Source organism: Callorhinus ursinus, unplaced genomic scaffold (genome assembly GCF_003265705.2).
Source record: "Callorhinus ursinus isolate GAN/ISIS: 27379988/994484 unplaced genomic scaffold, GSC_fseal_2.0 scaffold12, whole genome shotgun sequence".
NCBI classification, from domain to species: domain Eukaryota; kingdom Metazoa; phylum Chordata; class Mammalia; order Carnivora; family Otariidae; genus Callorhinus; species Callorhinus ursinus.
Window position 1 is genome coordinate 13,234,264 of NW_027397074.1, and position 20,716 is coordinate 13,254,979.

General features: G+C 35.7%; 1 protein-coding gene across 2 annotated transcripts in view; it reads right to left on the bottom strand.

Moving 5' to 3' along the window:
• The window catches only part of SEMA3D (semaphorin 3D), a 197,685-nt gene that overhangs the window by 87,363 nt on the left and 89,606 nt on the right, over window positions 1-20,716 (bottom strand). For both annotated transcript variants that reach the window (XM_025873256.2, XM_073898732.1), the window contains exon 3: window positions 20,122-20,282. In XM_025873256.2, coding sequence (XP_025729041.1) covers window positions 20,122-20,282 — 161 coding nt within the window. The remainder of the gene's footprint in view (window positions 1-20,121; window positions 20,283-20,716) is intronic.

Genomic DNA, 20,716 nt, shown 5'->3' on the forward strand with positions numbered 1-20,716 from the left:
ATCATGCAAAACTGTAACTCTATACTTGCTGATTCTTGAATATTATAGTGATTTTACAAAGGACAACCTTGTATCATTGGACTGAAAATGAAGAGTATGCAGAATACATATCCATGATCTGTCAGTGGGTTTAACTTTTAGCTCATTTTACCTGGTCTCTAGTCTAGATTAATACTTCTTTGAGTCTTTTCAATATGTCAGATGCTATTCTTTTCTGTTTTTTTATGATGATAAGTTTCAATCATATTTCAGAAATAAATTTAGAACAAATAGTTATAGACATTTGTTCTGATCTAAATATCTTATTCGTATGAATTCTATAAAAAAAGAAAAGGAAATACAGAATTCTTCTATATTAAGTAAATAAGATTTAAAGAGGAGGAAGATTATCACAGGGTTCTAGTTTTTTTTTTTGTTTTTTTTTTGTTTTTACCTTGAACCAGCTTATTGGGTGATGAGTTAAAAAGCAAATCCTGAGCTAAATGTTTCTACAACTGATTTTCAATGTATTTGTAGAGGCTTCAGAAAGAAGGGAGTTAAAGAGTGATGAGACGTGGAAGCAGTTTTTACGTCTTCTTTGAAATCTAAATGAAAGTTCCAAAGTTAGCACAGAGTAGGTATTGTTCATTAGTTATTTGTTAATTACACACATAATTTACAAAGGGCTCTCTGTATGTCTGGCAAGGTGTGGCTGAGTCAGGAAGGTAGTTCTGTAAAGAGATAAGGTAACTGCATATCTCCGAGAGATTGAGCTGAGGAGAGAGCTCAGAGGACAGAGCCACCGTGCTCAGGGAGCACTAAAGGGCTCGGAGCGGCTGACCAACATACAGCGCCCGACTTTCCATTGTTTTCAATTACTTGCTCTTGACAGTTTCGACTCTAATTTTTTCCGAAGGACTTAATACTAAAAATAGTAGTTGCAGATTCCTTTCTTCTCTTTGTAAAGGAATACAAATCTCTAAAAGATGTTTTAATGGTTTTGTTGTACATTTTCAGCTATTAATTGTAAGTCATAGAATTGTAAGTTGAATTGATTGTTGAGTCACATAATTGTAAATTGAAGCGTGTCATCCTAAGTTAATGAAGCAATAAAACTAAAATTACAAGCATCAGAGAATCAGGTTTTTGATTAGCGGGTAAATGTTCTGCAAAGATACCCAAGCACTGAGAATTTGTTGAGCGCCAGAAACCAATTTTAATAAATCTTCTAATCTCTGCTTATAAAGGATATTTTTTCCCAAAATGTTATCTCACTTTTCATCATTTATCTTCAATCCCACAATGTCTAGACCCTGTTAAAAATAGAAATTATCCTTTAATCATTATTATTGTACAGTAATTCTAAGATAGTATCACAAAGATAATTTAACTTCTTAAGATAACATAAGCCTCCAAAATAAAGATTCATTAAGATTATACACTGGCTTATTTTGACACAATGCTGTCAAGAATTCAGGAATCACAAATAGAATTACCTTAATAACAACAACCTAGGAGATACCTGATTATCTTCCAAACCCGAAACATTTACTTAAAAGGGGGAAAAAAAGAATCATTGTAGTTGTGCCAATATTTAAAAGTATCATTTTAATTATGATTTATAGTGGGATTTTCTTTTACTTACCATCTAGTCATTAGAATAAAGGGTCTTTTAAAAAATACTCCTTTTAATTCTTCATTGATAAAGAATTTAAAGAAGCAAAATTTCACTTAATTCAATCTAAAAATATAATCAAGCAAAACAATAAGTAAAAACAACAAAAAACCTCATACTTATATGGGGTTGGCAGAAATATGTTCAAGCGATAGTTTTGCTTTTCAATAATGTTTTGAGGTGGCATATATGTGACATACAAATCACTATCTCTATCTATCTATATAAGAGTTCTCCACCATTTTCACATTTTTCTACTCAAATTGTGTGTGCACATGTGCATGGTGTGTATGCATGTGCATATATATGTGCATGTGTTTGTAGGTGGATAGAGAGGGAGAACAGAGAGATGTACACAGAGACAGGTCTAGAGAGAGAGATTAACTCCAACTGAGTATAGAACAACAGAATTCGTGAATATTCCCAAGTTTCAGCATGGTTTACACAAAAGCCCAGGAAGGACTGGAGATCCTCAGATTATTCCAGTACTGTATATTATTATATTCAGTAGCCCAGATTGTTTCAGTAAAAATACAACGTCCACAAAATCTATAAAAAGCCCTTTTGATCATTAGGTAATGTGGACAGTTTTGAAGCAGTGGTTATTAACACTCTCATTACTTCTGTATTTATTGGCAATAAAATGACATGTACATTTCCTTGCAATTTAGAGCGTGGTACATGCAGGGTCACGCTGCATTAAAGGCTGCACGAGTAGGACAAACAAGACACATATCTCTAAAGTTGATGCAGCGTACTACTCCCTTAGAAAGTTACCCATGGACATTTTTCTTTCACTTATCAAAAGGAGACATACCAGAGGCAGAGATGCTACTTGCATAACTGCCATATTAATTGTCCTGAAATATTCCCATGGAACACTGGTTCTTAACCAATATTGTATGATGTGCCAGAGATAGCTTGTAAGGCTATCATTTTGGCGGGGAGTAATCTTTGGAAGCTTGGTGCTTAGATACAAAGGATCTCAAATATGTACAAAGCTTACCACTGCTCTCTACTCACATGGAGGACAGACGTCAGAAATCAAACATATCTTTTCTGTGGATCCAGATGAGCGAGAATTTCTCTCAACATAATTATCCAGGGTGTAACTACTAATTGAACCACTACTAAATAATTAGGGGTTGCAAATTAATTTTAATTTGAGTGCTAATCTTATAGATCAAGTTAATAACAGAAAACTACCCTGGTAAACGAGTAAATAAATTTATAAAATTTCTCTACTTGGAAGTGACAATTTATTGGTTAATGTTTCAAAACAAGTATGTCTGATAAGTCTGCTTCCATGTTCTATAATTTACTGATTTAACTGTGCTACTATATTTATGTTGTTTTCGTAACATTTCACAACTGAAATAGAACATTTCCAAAAAGGATTCATTTGTGTAAATTACACTTGGAAAGATCAAATATTAACATCTAAAAATATATATGTAGGTCTCACTTTGGCAGCACATTTACTAAATGGAATGATACACAGAGTAATCGATTAGCATGGTACCTTTGCAAGGATGATACAAATATTCAATCCATATTATTAGGGTTTTTAAAATTTTTTTAAGCTTTTATTTATTTATTTGGAGAGAGAGAGAGAGAGATGGAGAGAGAGAGCATAAACTGGGGAAGGAGCAGAGGGACAAGCAGACTCCCTGCTCAGCAGGGAGCCCATTGTGGGGTTTGATCCCAGGGCCCTGAGATCATGACTTAAGCCAAAGACAGATGCTTAACTGACCGAGCCACCCAAGTGCCCTCCATAGTGTTTTTAAAAAATAGTAAGGGTAAAAATACATGCATGTGTATATATATATATATTTTTTTCTTTCAGAGTTATAGAATATAGATTACCAGTGTAGTAAGAGATAATTCTAATGAAATGAAAATTGTCCTCAGTGTCACCTTACATATGCTCAGCTGTTATAAAGTTATATTTTAAACACATTTTAAAAAGAGATTTAATATGAATTTCCTTATGAAAACATAATGGGAGCTGCATGCATTTAAAAATAGAACCTGTGACCTGATTATCTTATATTGATTTTATTTGCTTATTTCTATCCAAAATCCAAAATATCTTTTGTTTGTTTGTTCTTTGAAGCAATTTTACTTCCCTCTGAATACAAACAGGTTAGAAAAACTCACAAGTAAATACTGCAATGTCTCTAACAATTATTGTTTCATTCATAATTTATAAAACTCATTAACAGTTATCACTCAGTAAGGTGAAAATGTCAGGCACTTTATTTTTAATTATTTAATCTTAGGCAAGTTACAGAAACATTCAAATAATGATAAGGTCTATAATGAATTCTTAAGGAAATTCTAATTATATCTGCTCTTTGTTACATCTTTGGAGAAGCAATTTAATTGACTCAAGTTAGCCAGTGCAAGGTCAGTCAAATGGCCCCTGGCCTAATTCAGAGATGCCAAAACTGAAAGGAATACACAGAAGGGAAAGTTACAACTTGTTCATAAAACCTAATTAAGGACAAAAATTCAGAGCCCTAAAAATGCAGATGGACATCTCTATCAAATAACAGGATTCAAGTATTTGAATGGTTGTGAAAAAAAAGCTGGGGAAATGTTGGTCTAAATGCCATATGGTAGAGGATTTGAATAACCAAGGGAGCAAAGACTGCCCTGGGTTCCAGGAATAGAGAGGGGAAGGAGATCTGAGCTCAAAGAATGAAGTACTAAAAAATAAGCGTAACAGCACCAAAAATAGAGCTTGTATGATTGAAACTGGCTGGTGGGGGCAGGGGAAGGGCGAAGAGGGTGGAAGGGGGAGAGTGTTATGGATGGGAGTTTGAACTCTTAAGTTTGGGTATGATCTGCCCATGTAGCTTCCTGCATGAAGTCTTGGGTGAGAACTGTCTCTCCCTTTCCTTTTTTCAGGACTCAGCTCAAAGCCTCTTTCACATTTAGCCTTCTTCCACCAATGTCTCTGAATGCTAATCCACTTGTGTTTATCATACACAACTGCTACTTTCCTTTTGCAAGTAAATTTAGTTTGGGACCCTTTCCTGGGTGTAAAGATCAATGAAATGCAATGGAATTAGAATACTAAATTTGAGTCCTTACTTCACTGCTCATGAGCAGCTAATGCTGTGCTTTCAAATATTATCTCAATACTATCCTCAGAATGAATCCGTTCTACTTGGAATATATCTGACCTCCTCTGGATGGTCCTTTCTTATAAAAGTCTATTTTAATACCACTTCCCCAGAAAAGCCTTCTCTGAAGACCAGCTAAAGTAGTGTTTTCCATCTTGCCATTTGCAGTGATGCAGATGGAGCTAGAAAGTATTATGCTAAGCAAAACAAGTCAGTCAAAGACAAATACCATATAATTCCACTCATATGTGGATTTTAAGAAACAAAACAAACAAGCATATGGGAAAAAAGAGAGAGAGGCAAACAAAGAAACAGTGTTCACGATAGAGAACAAACTGATGGTTATCAGAGCGGGGGTGGGCAGGGGATGGGCGAAATAGGTGGTGGGGATTAAGGAGGGCACTTGCTATGATGAGCACTGGGTACTGTATGGAAGTGCTGAATTAGCATATCATACACCTGAAACTAATATTACACTCTATGTTAACTAACTGGAATTTAAATAGAAACTTAAAATGAATGAGTGAATGAATGAATGAATGAACGAAGACGGGTTTTTTCCCCCCAGGATTACCACCACAGTTTTTAACAACACTTAAGTGATACTTTCTTTTTTGTTTCCTTTTTTCTTCTCCATCAAACACTCCATTTAGGAACTGGAGGCACCATGAGAACAGAGACCTAACCAGTTTTATTCTCCCCTGGATGCCCAGCATCTGGAAGAGTGCTAGAGATATCGTAGGAGCTCAATTATCCCATATTGCACGAAAGTGAGAGGAATGCTAGTGTATCGTGATACCTAAAAGCAGTTTTAAGAAATCCACAGAGGGATTGGTAATTTTGAATTTGTGGTGCAGTCACATGTGAATAGGAGTGCAATTACGCTTGTGGATAGATTTTATCATTCTGTACAACATATAGGTCACAGTGTTCATTATCTTCCTAAGCGTACGACTTAAATATATGACTCACTGAAGCCTCATGACTACCGATCTTGAGTGACAAGGAGCATTGCTTCTACTTCCTCCCCTCTTTAGTACCTGGCTCAGTATCACATGCGTAGTAAGCACTCAATAATTATTGAAAAGTGATCTGCAAAGTTTCGCTTAAAATTAGATACAGAAAAGGAGTTCTTGTCAGAGTTCTGACAACATCCCGACACTCTGTTACAGGGACCAGATGGGACCTGCACATCAGCACCCAGGCTGGGGGGCCAGCACACCCATGAACGAGGCGATTGTTTTACCTCTGTGGTTACTAGACAGCATGTGCCCCACAGGAACAGATTAATCACCAGCACACTAAGCAGGGTGCCGTATCACAAAAGTTAATTTACTGGGATGTTCACAGGGTTTCCAATGTTTGTATTTTCTTAATTTCAAATATTCACTAAGAATAAAAAAGGTAGCAATTCTCTTTTATCAATAACTTTGATTTTAAATGAGAAGTTATTTATTCTGAGACTTTCTTCCTAAATAATTGATTTACAGGGTAAAGCATTGGAGGGGAATGTCTTATGCAGCCATGATGTGAGTTAACAGAACTGGAGTCAGAAGGTCATTCAGACATTGTATAAAAGCATTTCTGCTTATACTCAGTATAAAGCAGGCAAGTACAGGATCCTCATGTATGAAAACCCTCTTGTTTTAGATTTCCTTGAGGAAAGGAAAATAACAAAGCGCTTTTCAGGCATGCTATGCAGAGAAGGGTGTTTAAATATTCCACTAAAAAATTATTGCATTTAAAATTACAAACTCATTTAGCTTGGTTATTTTCTTAATATAAGTGCTTAACAATAGGGGCACAGTGATGAATATTAAGTAACCTAATCTTCATAATCACATACTGAGTTGATGTTAAATAAGGAGAAAAATAGTACAAAAATTGCATTATGATTTTTAAGTGGAACAAAAATAACTGTCACATTTATAAACATGGAATTACTTTACTAACATTCTGCTAAAAATAAAACAAAACAAAAAACAATCTTCTTGAAGCGTCCACGTTCTAGCTTAAGTGTGTTATGTTTATGTTTGTCATGTTTTTTTTTAAATAATTCTGATTATTTTGTAGTTAAATAACCAGCAGAGTCAAGTTCTCAAGCAAATGTGGGGACCTAAGTTTTAGCAAGGCAAAACCAAGTTGTGTCAACTTATTCCACAAAACTATGGGGTTATCTTAGGGAGGCTATGTAATGTATATACTGCTTTTGTACAATGCTTTTTCATTTTAAAATCCATAGGAAAACTTCCTTCCCCCGAAAGATATTTAGTATTTTTTAAATTAAAAATAAACATGAATTACTTTAAACAGAATAATTTTAAGTATTATACTGCCTTTTCCTTGAACACTATAAGGTTAACTAATAGATTTTAAGTTTTTGGTGGGGCTCATTAAAAGATCTTACCTAACAGCAATGCTTTGAACATCTTATTTTATTTTTTAATATTTTAAAAAAGATTTTTATTTATTTATTTATTTGAGGGAGAGAAATAGGGAGACAGCACAAGCAGGGGGAAGGGGCAGAGGGAGAGGGAGAAGCAGGCTCCGGAGAGCAGGGTTTTGGGATCACGACCTGAGCCGAAGGCAGACCCTTAACCAACTGAGCCACCCAGGCGTCCCTGAACATTTCATATATAATATTTAATTTTGACACAAATGAGTTTCAAGGGAAATGATTTTTAATTAATTAAAAAGGAACAAAGATGTTAAATATTATCTCAAAATGAAAGTAAACTATTTGAAGATCAATTTCAAAGATCATTGAAAAATGGAATCAGATTCTAACAGAAATCTATGGAAAAGCATGAGAAATAAGATGTAAAACAGCATATGTTTTGTTTGAGGCTATCAATAGTCAAAAGGTAAATAATACTACTAAGAACATTAACATTTTTCTTTTGGTTGCCTCCATGGTTCTAATTTGTATACTTCAGGAATGATATATAATGAGGATGCCCATTAAATTTGGAGGTAAAACAACATCCTTTTGAGGCCTCATTTTATGGCTTTGGTAGTAAGGCATAATGTTAAAAGAGAAGTTTTAGCTGAGTAAAAATTCAAAAATGAGATGCTAGGTCAAGAAGCAAAAACTTTCTATTAGGTGGCCAAGAATCCTAAGGATAATTTCACCCATGTTCAGCTATAAATACATGGAAACTGGAGATTAGAAAGTTTCTTCCTTTCCCTAGAGAAGGATATTTCACCTGAGACAGTTCTATAATGTGTCCTACAACCCCCAAGGTGAGGAGTAGGTGCCAGGAAGGGACCTTTGACGGGACCTCAAGAAGCACCTGCTGCTGAACATGCAGTTGGTGGAACATTTTAGACTAATGTCTAAAGGTGAGAGAGAGACTGACAAACTTCAGGGAAAACAGAGACCAGACTCAGTGGCTATACTGACATCAGCCTGAACTTCTAGAGTGTGTCCAAGAAAAGACACATGATGGTTTTCCATGGAACAGATGGAAGCCATGCTCACTCAAAAATGGGATGGCATGAGGTCACCTTAGGTCCTGTTCAAGAATGTTGAGTGAAAAGACTTCATAATATCTAGTCAAAGTGCAATCCACCACAGGGTAAAAAATGGGAACATACCAGTCAGAGAAGAAATGTAGTCACACTTATCCAGAGAACTGCAAGGGAAAGAACTCCAGAAAGAGGAAATTCCCCCCAAAACTCACTAAGATAACTTTGAAAGAAAAGTCACCTTTAAACATCTGACAAGGCCAGAAAGTTGAGAAGTGAGGTCCCTCTGACAATGACAGCAGAGTAGACACTTGTCCGAACCCCTCTCCTCCTCCCTTCTCCTGATTTGACTAGAGGGGTCATAAACTATGTTTAATAAGCTTCAGGAAGAGGAGGAGTGCTAGATAGGAACAAAGAACATCTCTCTGCCCAGAGCCTTTCCTCACATGGCTTGTCCAAAAGGGGACAGGTAGAAAGAACAGAGGTTGAAAGTTTTATTACATCAGACCAGACCTTTTAACTGTTGGATGACAACTGCCTGTACTGCCTAAGAGTGACCTCGAAAACCATGGTTGCCTGCTGAAGTTACCGAACAGGTCCAGAGAAGAGTTCCACAGAATAGACTGAAAGGAATTGTGGGAAGTAAAATAAAGTTGTTTATTATTACACTCCATTAGTTGACATAACAGTCGCCATTAGGTTGGTAGGTAAAATAAATAATAACTGTAGTCTCAGAGTAAATTTATTTCTCATTAATCTACTTGTCTGCCTTTATAGCCCACTTGAAAAAGAAAAAAAAAAGAGAGAGGGGAAAAAAAGCAAAGGAAACCAAGAAACAAATCCTTGAATAATATGAATACAAAAGCAGTACTTAGTTTAATAAATCATCCCCTTTGTGGCCTATTTGCTTACATCCTGGTTTAGAGACTCATTCCACCCATGTATGGTTTGAACTGCTTCCAAAGTGAGTAACATTTTCAGATGGAAGGATCCCAACAATTCGTTAACTCAGAAGTCCAACTAACTAACATAACCAAACAGAGTACTGGACACACACACACATATATATATATGTGTGTGTATATATGTGTGTGTGTGTGTGTATATATATATATATATATTTACTGTTAACTATGACTACATTAAAAAAATGAGAGAGAGACAGAAGGAGGAGAGAGGGAGAGACTTTCAGCTTATATATATAACTCCTGGAGTTTACATAGAGAGGGCTCTGGATTTTATATGGATTATTACTAGGACAGCTTAAGCCTGGTTGGGGTAGAGAATGTTCATTTGTAGTCAAAGTGCCAGATGCCACGTAGTTTAGAATCATTTGTTTAGAAACCACAGGCCCTTAAATTATCTAGTACAAATGTCAAAAACTCATTATTATTATGGGCACATGAACAGGTTTCTGATGCATCACTCATAAATTAATGATAAATGGATGTAAATGTCCGTCCACCACTGACCATCTTTCTTGAGGACTATTAAAATTATTTTTTCATTACTTCCTCTGACTCTAGAGATGGTGTAAGATGTTAAGGGCTAGGCCAGGGAAATCTAGTGTCTTTACCTTGAACTGTGAGAAATATACACATGGAAATATATACAGGGAAAACAACTTTACTCAGTTTCTCAAACATGTTTTTCCTCCATCCTAACTGAACAAGGAAACAATGAATTGCAAGTTCCAAATATAAATGCAAACTATTTTTAATTAACCAGTTAACAACAACCCAAATTTTACCCACTCATCTTGAACTAGTTCAAATCCTATGCACATGTGACAACAGTAGACACTCAACTGATTTTTTTTAATGAAAAAATGAAAAAGAAACGCTGACTAAAGTAGAACAAAAGAAGAAAAATATACAAAGTTCAGTCACTATAAAGTATCCCTGGGGGTGCCTGGGTGGCACAGTCTGTAAAGTGTCCCACTCTTGGTTTTGACTCAGGACTGATCTCAGGGTCGTGGTTTTGAGCCCTGCGTCGGGCGCTGTGCTTAGTGTGGAGTCGGCTTGAGTTTCTCTCTCCCTTTCTCTGACCCCCCCCTACTCTCACTCTCTCTCTCTAAAATAAATAAATCTTAAAAAAAAAAAAGCCTTCCAAGTTTTACTTCTACAAATGCATATAATTGGTTTCAACCCCAAAGACTGACAAAGGAGCATTATTTTGGGTATAGTTCTGCTAAGATATATATTCAGTGATGCTTAAGAGATATTTAGTTATTTGATTTTAAAAATATATTCTCTGTACATTATTTAGTGGATAATGTTAATTACTGTACTACGGAATAATTACATAGTCTTTAATTCTTTGAGTTCAATTCTAATCTTACTCTTTCCCAACAATGTCACCCCTCCAATTCTTACAATATTGAAAGAAGAAAACTTACAGAGTCTCAGAAAATCTGAAGAGATCTGCAGCAGACCAGAGTTCATAAAGCTTACATACATTAGAAAGTCACAGAGAACTTTTATAGTGACAAATGAACTCTTACATAAGCAAGAAAAGTAAAGGTCAGCCGATTTTTTGATTTTCACCATGTAAGGTGGAGAAAAATAAATTACCTCAAGGATGTTTACTTGTAATGAATACTTTCTAAGGCTATCTCCTGAAAGAAAAATAAATCCTCCCAGGTAAGTTCCTTGCAGAACTAGCTAATCCTTATAATTCTCTCCAAATAGACAACATATACTCTTCTTATTGACTGCCTAAGGAAACGTTTATGTTTGCCTCAGGTAGCCTAAGTTAATGAGAAAAAAGTGAGTCCCCTAAATAATTTTTTTTTCCAGAAAATTTGTTTTCTATTCCCTCTCCGTAAGTGTAGTGATCAATGTGAATGATTCCTGAACATTTCTTCTGCCTAAGGTAATTGATTGATGTGAGCAAATCATGGTTACAGCACCCCTATTTTGAGTTCAAGAATTGGAATTGACATTTTCTGGCCAATGAGATGTGAGGGTTCTAGAAAGGTTTTCTTGCTGCTAAGAAAGAGACATAATAAATGATGACCCTTAATCCCTTTATATTTTCTTGTCTGAATGTGACCCCTGAAATTGTCACAGTCATCTTGCTACCAGCCTAAGGATAATGCCAACAAAGGATGGCAGACAGAAGAGACAGAAATAACTGGGTCCTTGATAATGTCATTAAGCAGATGATATTCCATCTCTGTATCCACCCAAACTCTGGACATTATTCTTATTATAAAATATAATAAATTTCCTTAAATTTTAGGTGTCTTTTATTCTAAGCATAATACATCGGTCTCACAATCAAGAGAGAAAAAAAATAACAAAATTGCCAATTCAAAAAAAAATGAAGAAACGTATTCTATAGTGTCTTTTGCCAATTCAAAAAAAAATGAAGAAATGTATTCTGTAGTGTCTTTTATGTGTAAGACACTGTACTATGTGCTAAAGGAGAATCAGAAGTGCATGGAAAATAGCTCACTCCCCATTCAAAGACGGTATAATTTGGATGGGGGATAAATTTATTTATGCCAATGAATAATGATAATTCTACCAAGTAGGACAACTGACATTGATATTAAAATATATAATGTTCTAGTAAACAAAAAGAATTATCACATCCCCTAACATAACAGGGAGCCTTGGGGAGCAAAAGGCAATAAAAGGGTAAAATTTGGTAACTGTCTTCGAGAATTCAGAGAGTGAGATGAGCAAGAAAGTGAATGGCAATTTCAGGACGCTTTAGCAAAGGCACAAAGTTTGAACAGAATTTATTTTGAAAGGAACTAACAGAGCAGACTGAGTAAAAGAATGAGAGAGAGGAAGGGAGGGAAGCAGAAAATAAAGTGCAAGTGAGGGAATAAAAGAACAGTGGATAAAAATAAGACCGGAAACAGGGAGAGCCTTAGAAGTTAGTTCATTCAACTTCATTGGAAATCAAGAACTCCAGAAGTGTATAAACAGAGAAGAAATATGGTCAGATTTTTATTTGTTTAAGAGATAACACTGATGGTCATGGTGAATGGATTAGTAGGGAGAAAAATGGAGATTCCCTTTTATAAGATAAACTCAGTTGAATAATGGTATTATCACTTACACTACAGGGAAATATTGAAATGCTTGCCACCTTATCAGTTTGGCCTGTCAGCTGAGGCTTTACTAGGTCTGCATCACAGCTCAGTTCTTTCTTTATCTAATATTACTTCCCCAGTGGCCCTCTCACACGTGTTGATCCCAAGAACACTCCCTTACAAATACCCTATAAATGAATCTCCCTCTCCCGGTTGGCTTCTGGGGGAATTCAACCTACAGCACAACAGTAAGAATGGTTCCAGATCCACATCCTTCTCTTGGAATGGGATCACGTTGGGCTGGATCTGATTATTCCATTTTGGTCTAATGTTGGGAGAAGGAAATGTCCAATCAATATGCATGTCCATCCTGAACCTGTCCCACAGAGGGATCCACAGAGTATTCCCTAGCTGAAGAGAGAGGCCTTATGGACCAACAGCGGAAAAGCCTACTTGAAGTGAGAGGTATCCCATCCCATATGTGCTTACCCTTGCCCCTAAGTCTTTTAAATCCCTATAGAAATAGTCCTTTCCTTCAAGAAAAGATCAGAATCTTATCCCTCTAATATAAACAACAGTAAAACAAAACAAAACAAAACAAAACAACACTCCCAAAATACAAAACAAACCAGTTGGTGTACTTAAATTTTACTTTCTAGAGAGTAGAAATGTTCTGAAAGGTCTAATTTTTACTCTCTTCCTCTACAGTCACCTACTCATCAAAGCTTAGTGAGCATATAACTGTACCATTCATTGTAGAAGAGTCAAAATTTCATTCAAACAGAGTAAAGATAATACGAAGGAAATCTGCAAATATTTGTTACTGAATTCGTTTGGTTAAAGATGTTGCTATAATCCCGGTGATTCCACACTAAAGGCCTGTGGCAAATATGAAGTAATGATGGCCATTTTTCAACAGGCACATCCTTGTTTGTACAAACACTTTTAAGTAAACACATATCCTAAATTTTGACACTTCAATTGAATACTTTCTACAGATTTTTTTTTTAACTTGCCAGAGGAAAATATCCCCAACCAGTCACTCCTAACTCAATTATGTGTTGTAGATTGCTTTAAGTCTAGAGCGTACAAAGGACATCCTTCAGCCCCACAGAGTCCCAACATGTGTGGTTTCTTCCACAGAGAAGTTTGGATTTTTGCCGAAGGGCATAGAGCCAATGCAAACCACATAGGTCTAAACACTGCTAAAGCACTCCATTTTGACACTTAAACTTGCTACTGTGGAGTACCTTTTAGCACTGGAGTGATTTAGATAAATTTTCAATGTGGATACCTACATAAATATAAGTTATTTCCTTTGTATACATAACCTCTTCTTGAATTATACATTATAAAGACAAAGGAATATCAGTCGGGCAGAAAATCTCTAGCATAGACCTTAATTTTACAATGTGTTCAAATAACCATTTATTTCAATAGTATCATGAGGGAAATCAATATTTCATAAACATTTATTTTATTAAATATTAGCACATTTCAAGGATGGAATGCAGCCAAAGAGAGATTTGCTTAAAATAGTCACAGAAGGAAGTTATGTTATCAGAATTTATTTTAAGCAATGATCTAATACACTCATTTCAGATAAATGAACTTTTTCTTCTAATCCCTGAAGGCAGAGAATTGCACAAGGACAAATTCCCTTGAAAGTATGAATTGCTTTTTTCTATTACACTAAAACTGAGACATATTTGGAAAAATGCTTTGTTAGTTATGTAGCAGCTCTTAAAGCAAAACTGTGAATCTGACTAGGATTTTCTTTGGTGGCTTTCATAAAAGGAGTTTTCTCTTGATATATTTACTGATGATTGAGATATTAGTTGATACCATCAATAGGCTGTCCAATACAAATATTTTTTTTTTTAATTACTAAGGATAAAATATACCCTTAAAAATAAACGAAATGGAGCATGGAATGTTTTTCCATCTTTTTGTGTCTTCTTCAATTTCTTTCGTGAGTGTTTTGTAGTTCCTAGAGTATAGATCCTTTACCTCTTTGGTTAGGTTTATTCCGAGGTATCTTATGGTTTTTGGTGCTATTGTAAATGGAATCATTTCTCTAATTTCTTTTTCTACAGCTGCATTGTTAGTGTATAAGAAAGCAACTGATTTCTGTGCATTGATTTTCTATCCTGCGACATTACTGAATTGCTGTATAAATTCTAGTAATTTGGGGGTGGAGTCGTTGGGTTTTCCACATCTGTGAAAAGAGAGAGTTCGACTTCTTCTTTGCCAATTTGAATACCTTTTATTTCTTTTTGTTGTCTGATTGCTGTTGCTAGGACTTCCAGTACTATGTTGAACAAGTGGCAAGAGTGGGCATCCTTGATGTGTTCCTGATCTTAAGGCAAAGGCTCTCAGCTTTTCCCCTTGAGGACGATATTTGCTGTGGGTTTTTCATAGATGGACTTTATGAACTTGAGGAATGTTCCCTCTATCCCTATACTCTGAAGAGTTTTAATCAGGAAAGGATGCTATATTTTGTCAAATGCTTTTTCTGCATCAATTGAGAGGACCATATGTTTCTTCTCTCTCCTCTTATTAATGTGTTCTATCACATTGACTGATTTGCGAATGTTGAACCACCCTTGCATCCAGGGGATAAATCCCACTTGGTCGTGGTAGATGAGCCTTTTAATGTATTGTTGGATCCTATTAGCTAGGATTTTGTTGAGCATTTTGGAATCCATATTCATTAGGGATATCAGTCTGAAAATCTTCTTTTTGATGGGGTCTTTGCCTGGTTTGGAGATGAAAGCAATGCTGGCCTCATAGAATGAGTCTGGAAGCCTTCCTTAGGTTTCTATTTTTTGAAACAGCTTCAGGAGAATAGGTATTATTTCTTCTTTGAATGTTTGGTAGAATTCCCCAGGGAATCCATCAGACCCAGGACTCTTGTTTTTTGGGAGGTTTTTGATCACTGCTTCAATCTCGTTACTGGTTATTGGCCTATTCAGGGTTGTCAATTTCTTCCTGTTTCAGTCTTGGGAGTTTATAGGTTTCCAGGAAGACATCCATTTCTTCCAGGTTGCTCAATTTATTGGCATACAGTTGTTGATAATGATTTCTAATAATTGTTTCTATTTCCTTGGTGTTAGTCATGATCTCTTCCCTTTCATTCATAATTTTATTAATTTGGGTCCTTTGCCTTTTCTTTTGGATAAGTCTGGCCAGTGGTTTATCGATCTTATTAATTCTTTCAAGGAACCAGCTTCTAGTTTTGTTGATCTGATCTACTGTGTTTCTGGTTTCTAATTCATTGATCTCTGCTCTAATCTTAATTATTTCTCTTCTAATGCATGGCTTCAGCATCATTTGTTGCTTTTTCTCTAGTTCTTTAAGGTGTGTTTATTTGGTGAATTCAGGATTTTTCTATTTTTTTAAGTGAGGCTTGGATGGCTATGTATTTCCCCCTTAGGACCACCTTTGCAGTATCCCATAGGTTTTGGACTGATGTGTTTTTGTTCTCATTGGTTTCCATGAATTGTTTAAGTTCTTCTTTGATTTTCTGGTTGACCCAAACATTCTTGAGCAGAGTGGTCTTTAGCTTCCAAGTGTTTGAATTTCTGCCAATTTTTTTCTTGTGATTGAGTTCCAGTTTTAAAGCATGATGGTCTGAGAATATGCAGGGAACAATCTCAGTCTTTTGGTATCAGTTGAGACGTGATTTGTGACCCAGTATGTGGTCTATTCTGGAGAAAGTTCCATGTGCGCTCAAGAAGAATGAGTATTCTGTTGTTTTAGGGTAGAATGTTCTGTATGTATCTATGAGGTCCATCTGGTCCAGTGTGTCCTTCAAAGCTCTTGTTTCTTTGTTGATTTTCTGCTTAGATGATCTGTCTATTGCTGAGAGTGGAGTATTGAGGTCTCCTACAATTAATGTATTATTATCAATATGACTCTTTATTTTGGTTAACAGTTGGCTTATGTAGATGGCTGCTCCCATGTTGGGGGCATAGATATTTACAATTGTTAGATCTTCTTGTTGGATAGACCCTTTAAGACTAATATAGTGTCCTTCTGTGTCTCTAACTACAGTCTTTAGTTTAAAATCTAATTTGTCTGATATAAGAATTGCTACCCCAGCTTTCTTTTGAGGTCCGTTGGCATGGAAGATGGATCTCCATCCCTTCACTTTCAGTGTGGATGTATCTTTAGGTTCAGAATGAGTCTCTTGTAGACAGCATATGGATGGGTCCTGTCTTTTTATCCAATCTGCAACCCTGTGCCATTTTATGGGAGCGTTTAGGCCGTTCACATTGAGAGTGATTATTGAAAGATAAGAATTTATTGTCATCATGTTGCCTGTGAAGAACTTGTTTTTATAGATTGTCCCTGTAAATTTCTTTTCTATATCACTCTTGGGGTCTTTCTCTTTTTGTAGAACCCCGTTAATAATTTTTGCAGGGCTGGCATAGAGGTCACATATTCTTTCAGTTTCTGCCCATCTTGGAAGCTCTGCATCTCTCTGTCCATTCTATATGACAGCCTTGCCAGATAAAGTATTCTTGGCTGCATGTTCTTCTCGTTCAGCACCCTGAATATGTCTTTCCAGGCCTTTCTGGCTTGCCAGGTCTCTGTGGATAGTTCTGACGTTATTCTGATGTTCCTCCATCGGAACAATAAATATTGTTAAAATGTCTGTGCTACCCAGCGCAATCTACACCTTCAATGCCATCCCGATCAAAATTCCAATGACATTTTTCAAAGTGCTGGAACAATCTTAAAATTTGTATGGAATCAGAAAAGACCCCAAATCGCCAAGGGAATGTTGAAAGAGAAAAACAAAGCGGGGGCCATCACGTTGACTGATTTCAAGCTATATTACAAAGCAGTGATCACCAAGACAGCATGGCACTTGCACAAAAACAGACATATAGACCAATGGAACAGAATAGAGAGCCCAGATATGGACCCTCAACTCTATGGTCAAATAATCTTTGACAAAGCAGGAAAAAATATGCAATGGAAAAAAGACAGTCTTTCCAATAAATGGTGCTGGGAAAATTGGACAGCTATATACAGAAGAATGAAACTGGACCATTCTCTAACACATACACAAGGATAAACTCAAAATGGATGAAAGACCTCAATGTGAGATAGGAATCCATCAAAACCCTAGAGAAGAACATAGTCAGTAACCTCTTTGACATTGGCCACAGCAACTTCTTTCAAGATACATCTCCAAAAGCTACAGAAACAAAAGCAAAATTGAACTTTTGGGACTTCATCAAGATAAAACTCTTCTGCACAGCAAAGGAAACAGTCAACAAAACAAAGAGGCAACCCACAGAATGGGAGAAGATATTTGCAAATGACACTACAGAGAAAGGGCTGGTATCAGAGACCTATAAAGAATTTCTCAAACTCAACACCCAAAAAACATATAATCAAGTCAAAAAATGGGCAGAAGACATGAAGAGACACTTCTCCAAAGAAGACATATAAATGGCTAACAGACACATGAAAAAATGTTCATTATCATTAGCCATCAGGAAAATTCAAATCAAAACCACATTGAAATACCACCTTACACCAGTTAGAATGGCAAAAATTGACAAGGCAAGAAACAACAAATGTTGGAGAGGTTGTGAAGAAAGGGGAACCCTCTTACACTGTTGGTGGGAATGCAAGTTGGTACAGCCACTTTGGAAAACAGTGTGGTGATTCCTCAAAAAGTTAAAAATAGAGCTACCCTATGAACCAGCAATTGCACTACTAGGTATTTACCGCAAAGACACAGATGTAGTGAAAAGAAGGGCCATAATGCACCCCAATGTTCATAGCAGCAAGTCCGCAATAGCCAGACTGCGGAAAGAGTTGAGATGTCCTTCAACAGATGAATGGATAAAGAAGATGTGGTCCATATATACGATGGAATATTACTCAGCCATCAGAAAGGATGAATACCCCACTTTTACATCAACATGGTTGGGACTGGAGGAGATTATGCTAAGTAAAATAAATCAAGCCGAGAAAGTCCATTATCATATGGTTTCACTTATTTGTGGAACATAAGGAACAGCATGGAGGACATTAGGAGAAGGAAGGGAAAAATGAAGGGGGGGAATCAGAAGGAGAGACAAACCATGAGAGACTATGGACTCTGAGAAATAAACTGAGGGTTTTAGAGGGGAGGGGGGTGGGGGAATGGGTTAGCCCGGTGGTGGGTATTAAGGAGGGCACGTACTGCATGGAGCACTGGGTGTTGTATGAAAACAATGAATCGTGGATCGAAACAATGCATCGAAAACTGGTGATGTATTGTATGGTGACTAACATAACATAATAAAATTAAATTAAAAAAAAATAAATGAAATGGAACTATAATGGCAGAATGAAGGTAAGCTTTTCAAATTCTAGCACATAACTCACTGCTTATCAAACTACAGAATAATATTTTTTTAAGAAGATAATCTTATGAGTTTCTAAGTGTATTTGGATTATCACAAGTCAAGAACAACTACTGGCAACATTTTACCCTCACACTTTCTTTTAGAATTATCTAATACATGCATATACATTTGCATTTAAAGATTATTTTTTTTTTTATCAAGCCTGAGCATTCATAACAGATATCACCTTCTTTTGGTGGACTTCAAAACTGGACAGAAGAACTACTTAAAAATTAAATTATTAAAAGGCAAAAAACATTGTTTCTGATGCAGGCATTAATTAAGCAATATTAACACATATGGAGATAAATATTTTGCCTATGTAGACTAAAGCCCTTAGTCCTGAATGATATTCAAATAACTGAGCAATGAATAGTTATTAAATGTATTTCAAAAATTAGAGGTTTAAGTTAAAGTGGTCATTGTAGGTGAAAGCTATTTGAAGCTTCAAAGTCCTATGATGACTTATAAACAGCTCTTTTTTGAATGGAAAGAATCCTCTATTAATTCAATATTGGAGATTATTGACCTGAAATCTTGTAATGGCTCCTAGCATTTTTTTTTTTTTTGGCAATACTTCTGAAAAAGGAGAGAAAAAAAAAAACAATCTAAGATGTTTTGTAGATGCAGAATGGGTCATGCATTATGTCTTCTCATCATTCAATCCCTTTCAGTCTTGGCATCCATCTTGGCTTGCACAGATATTGGCATTTGCTAAAGTACCACTTGATCATAATTTATAAGGTCTAAAGTGTGGCACTCTTTCCTTTGGGCAAAAGGAAATTTTCAGTTTGCTAACTGAAAATGTAAAGCACAACAGCAGCTGCCTTTTGTTTTTTCTATAACTAGCATATATTTTCTTTTAGTGGTAGATTGTTCTTCATGAGCCCATAGTTGGGGGTATTATTAATCTTCACCCTCTCAGTGTGATATGGGCCATAGGAGAAAACTATTGAATTAAAAAATAAACACGTGGAAAAAAAAAACAAACAGTGTGGTGTTAAAATGCCACCATAGTCACACTGCCAATTTAAAGTATGGTTATTTGTTCATTGAAAGTTAATAAAAATTTAATTCTACAATAATTGCTATAGATATAAATGTTAATTATTGATGAATAACTCATTTGCCAGCTTTTCAATCTAAACCATTGCTTTTCTCTTGTATAATCTCTTTCATTCATATCTTCAAAGGCTTTATTATGATGCTTATTCACTCTTAACAGAGAACATGTATATGTACTTAAATCCACAAAAATCCAAAATGTGTATCTGAAGCAAGGTGTTCTTTTAATGTGTTCTTTTTGGACATGTAAAAGACCTAGTGCATTTGACACTGAGTCACTTAAAAGAAAGGCATGGATGAAGATAAATGCATATTCAGTCAACTACAAATAAATAAACTAACCTTCTTAAAATTTTTGTTTAAGTCAACCAGACTGAGCAGGAAGATGTGGTCCTTGGCTCCTACAAGCAGCCTGCCCCTCTCCTCATCCAACAGGATGGTTTGGAAATCTAGTCCTTCTGATGAACCCAAAAAGGGAATGCAGCTATTTGAAAGCAGCAAGTCTATGGGAAAGTAAAAGAGAAATAGAAAGAAAGAAAAAATTAATTAGAAAAATACTTATTTGCCTCAATACATACATTTTTGCACTCTGTAAATGAATATATACAGCACAAATGCTCCAATTTAGATATAAGCAAACAATATACAGTTTTAAGCACACATTCATTTAGAAATCAGTGTGATTTATGACATTTGTATTTTACTGATACAATATTGATCTTACACATGAAAAAATGCAAGATACTAAAATGAGTATCAAAGCAATTAAATGCAAAATATTTCACAACTCTGGTCATCTTCTTAAGTTATAAATTAAAACATCAATCTACAGTACATTTGCACACTGGTTAAATCAATCAATATATGCAAAATAAGCATCAAACTAAGTGTGTGATAAACCTCAGAGCATTTCTCTGCCCTCTACTTTTGATAATGT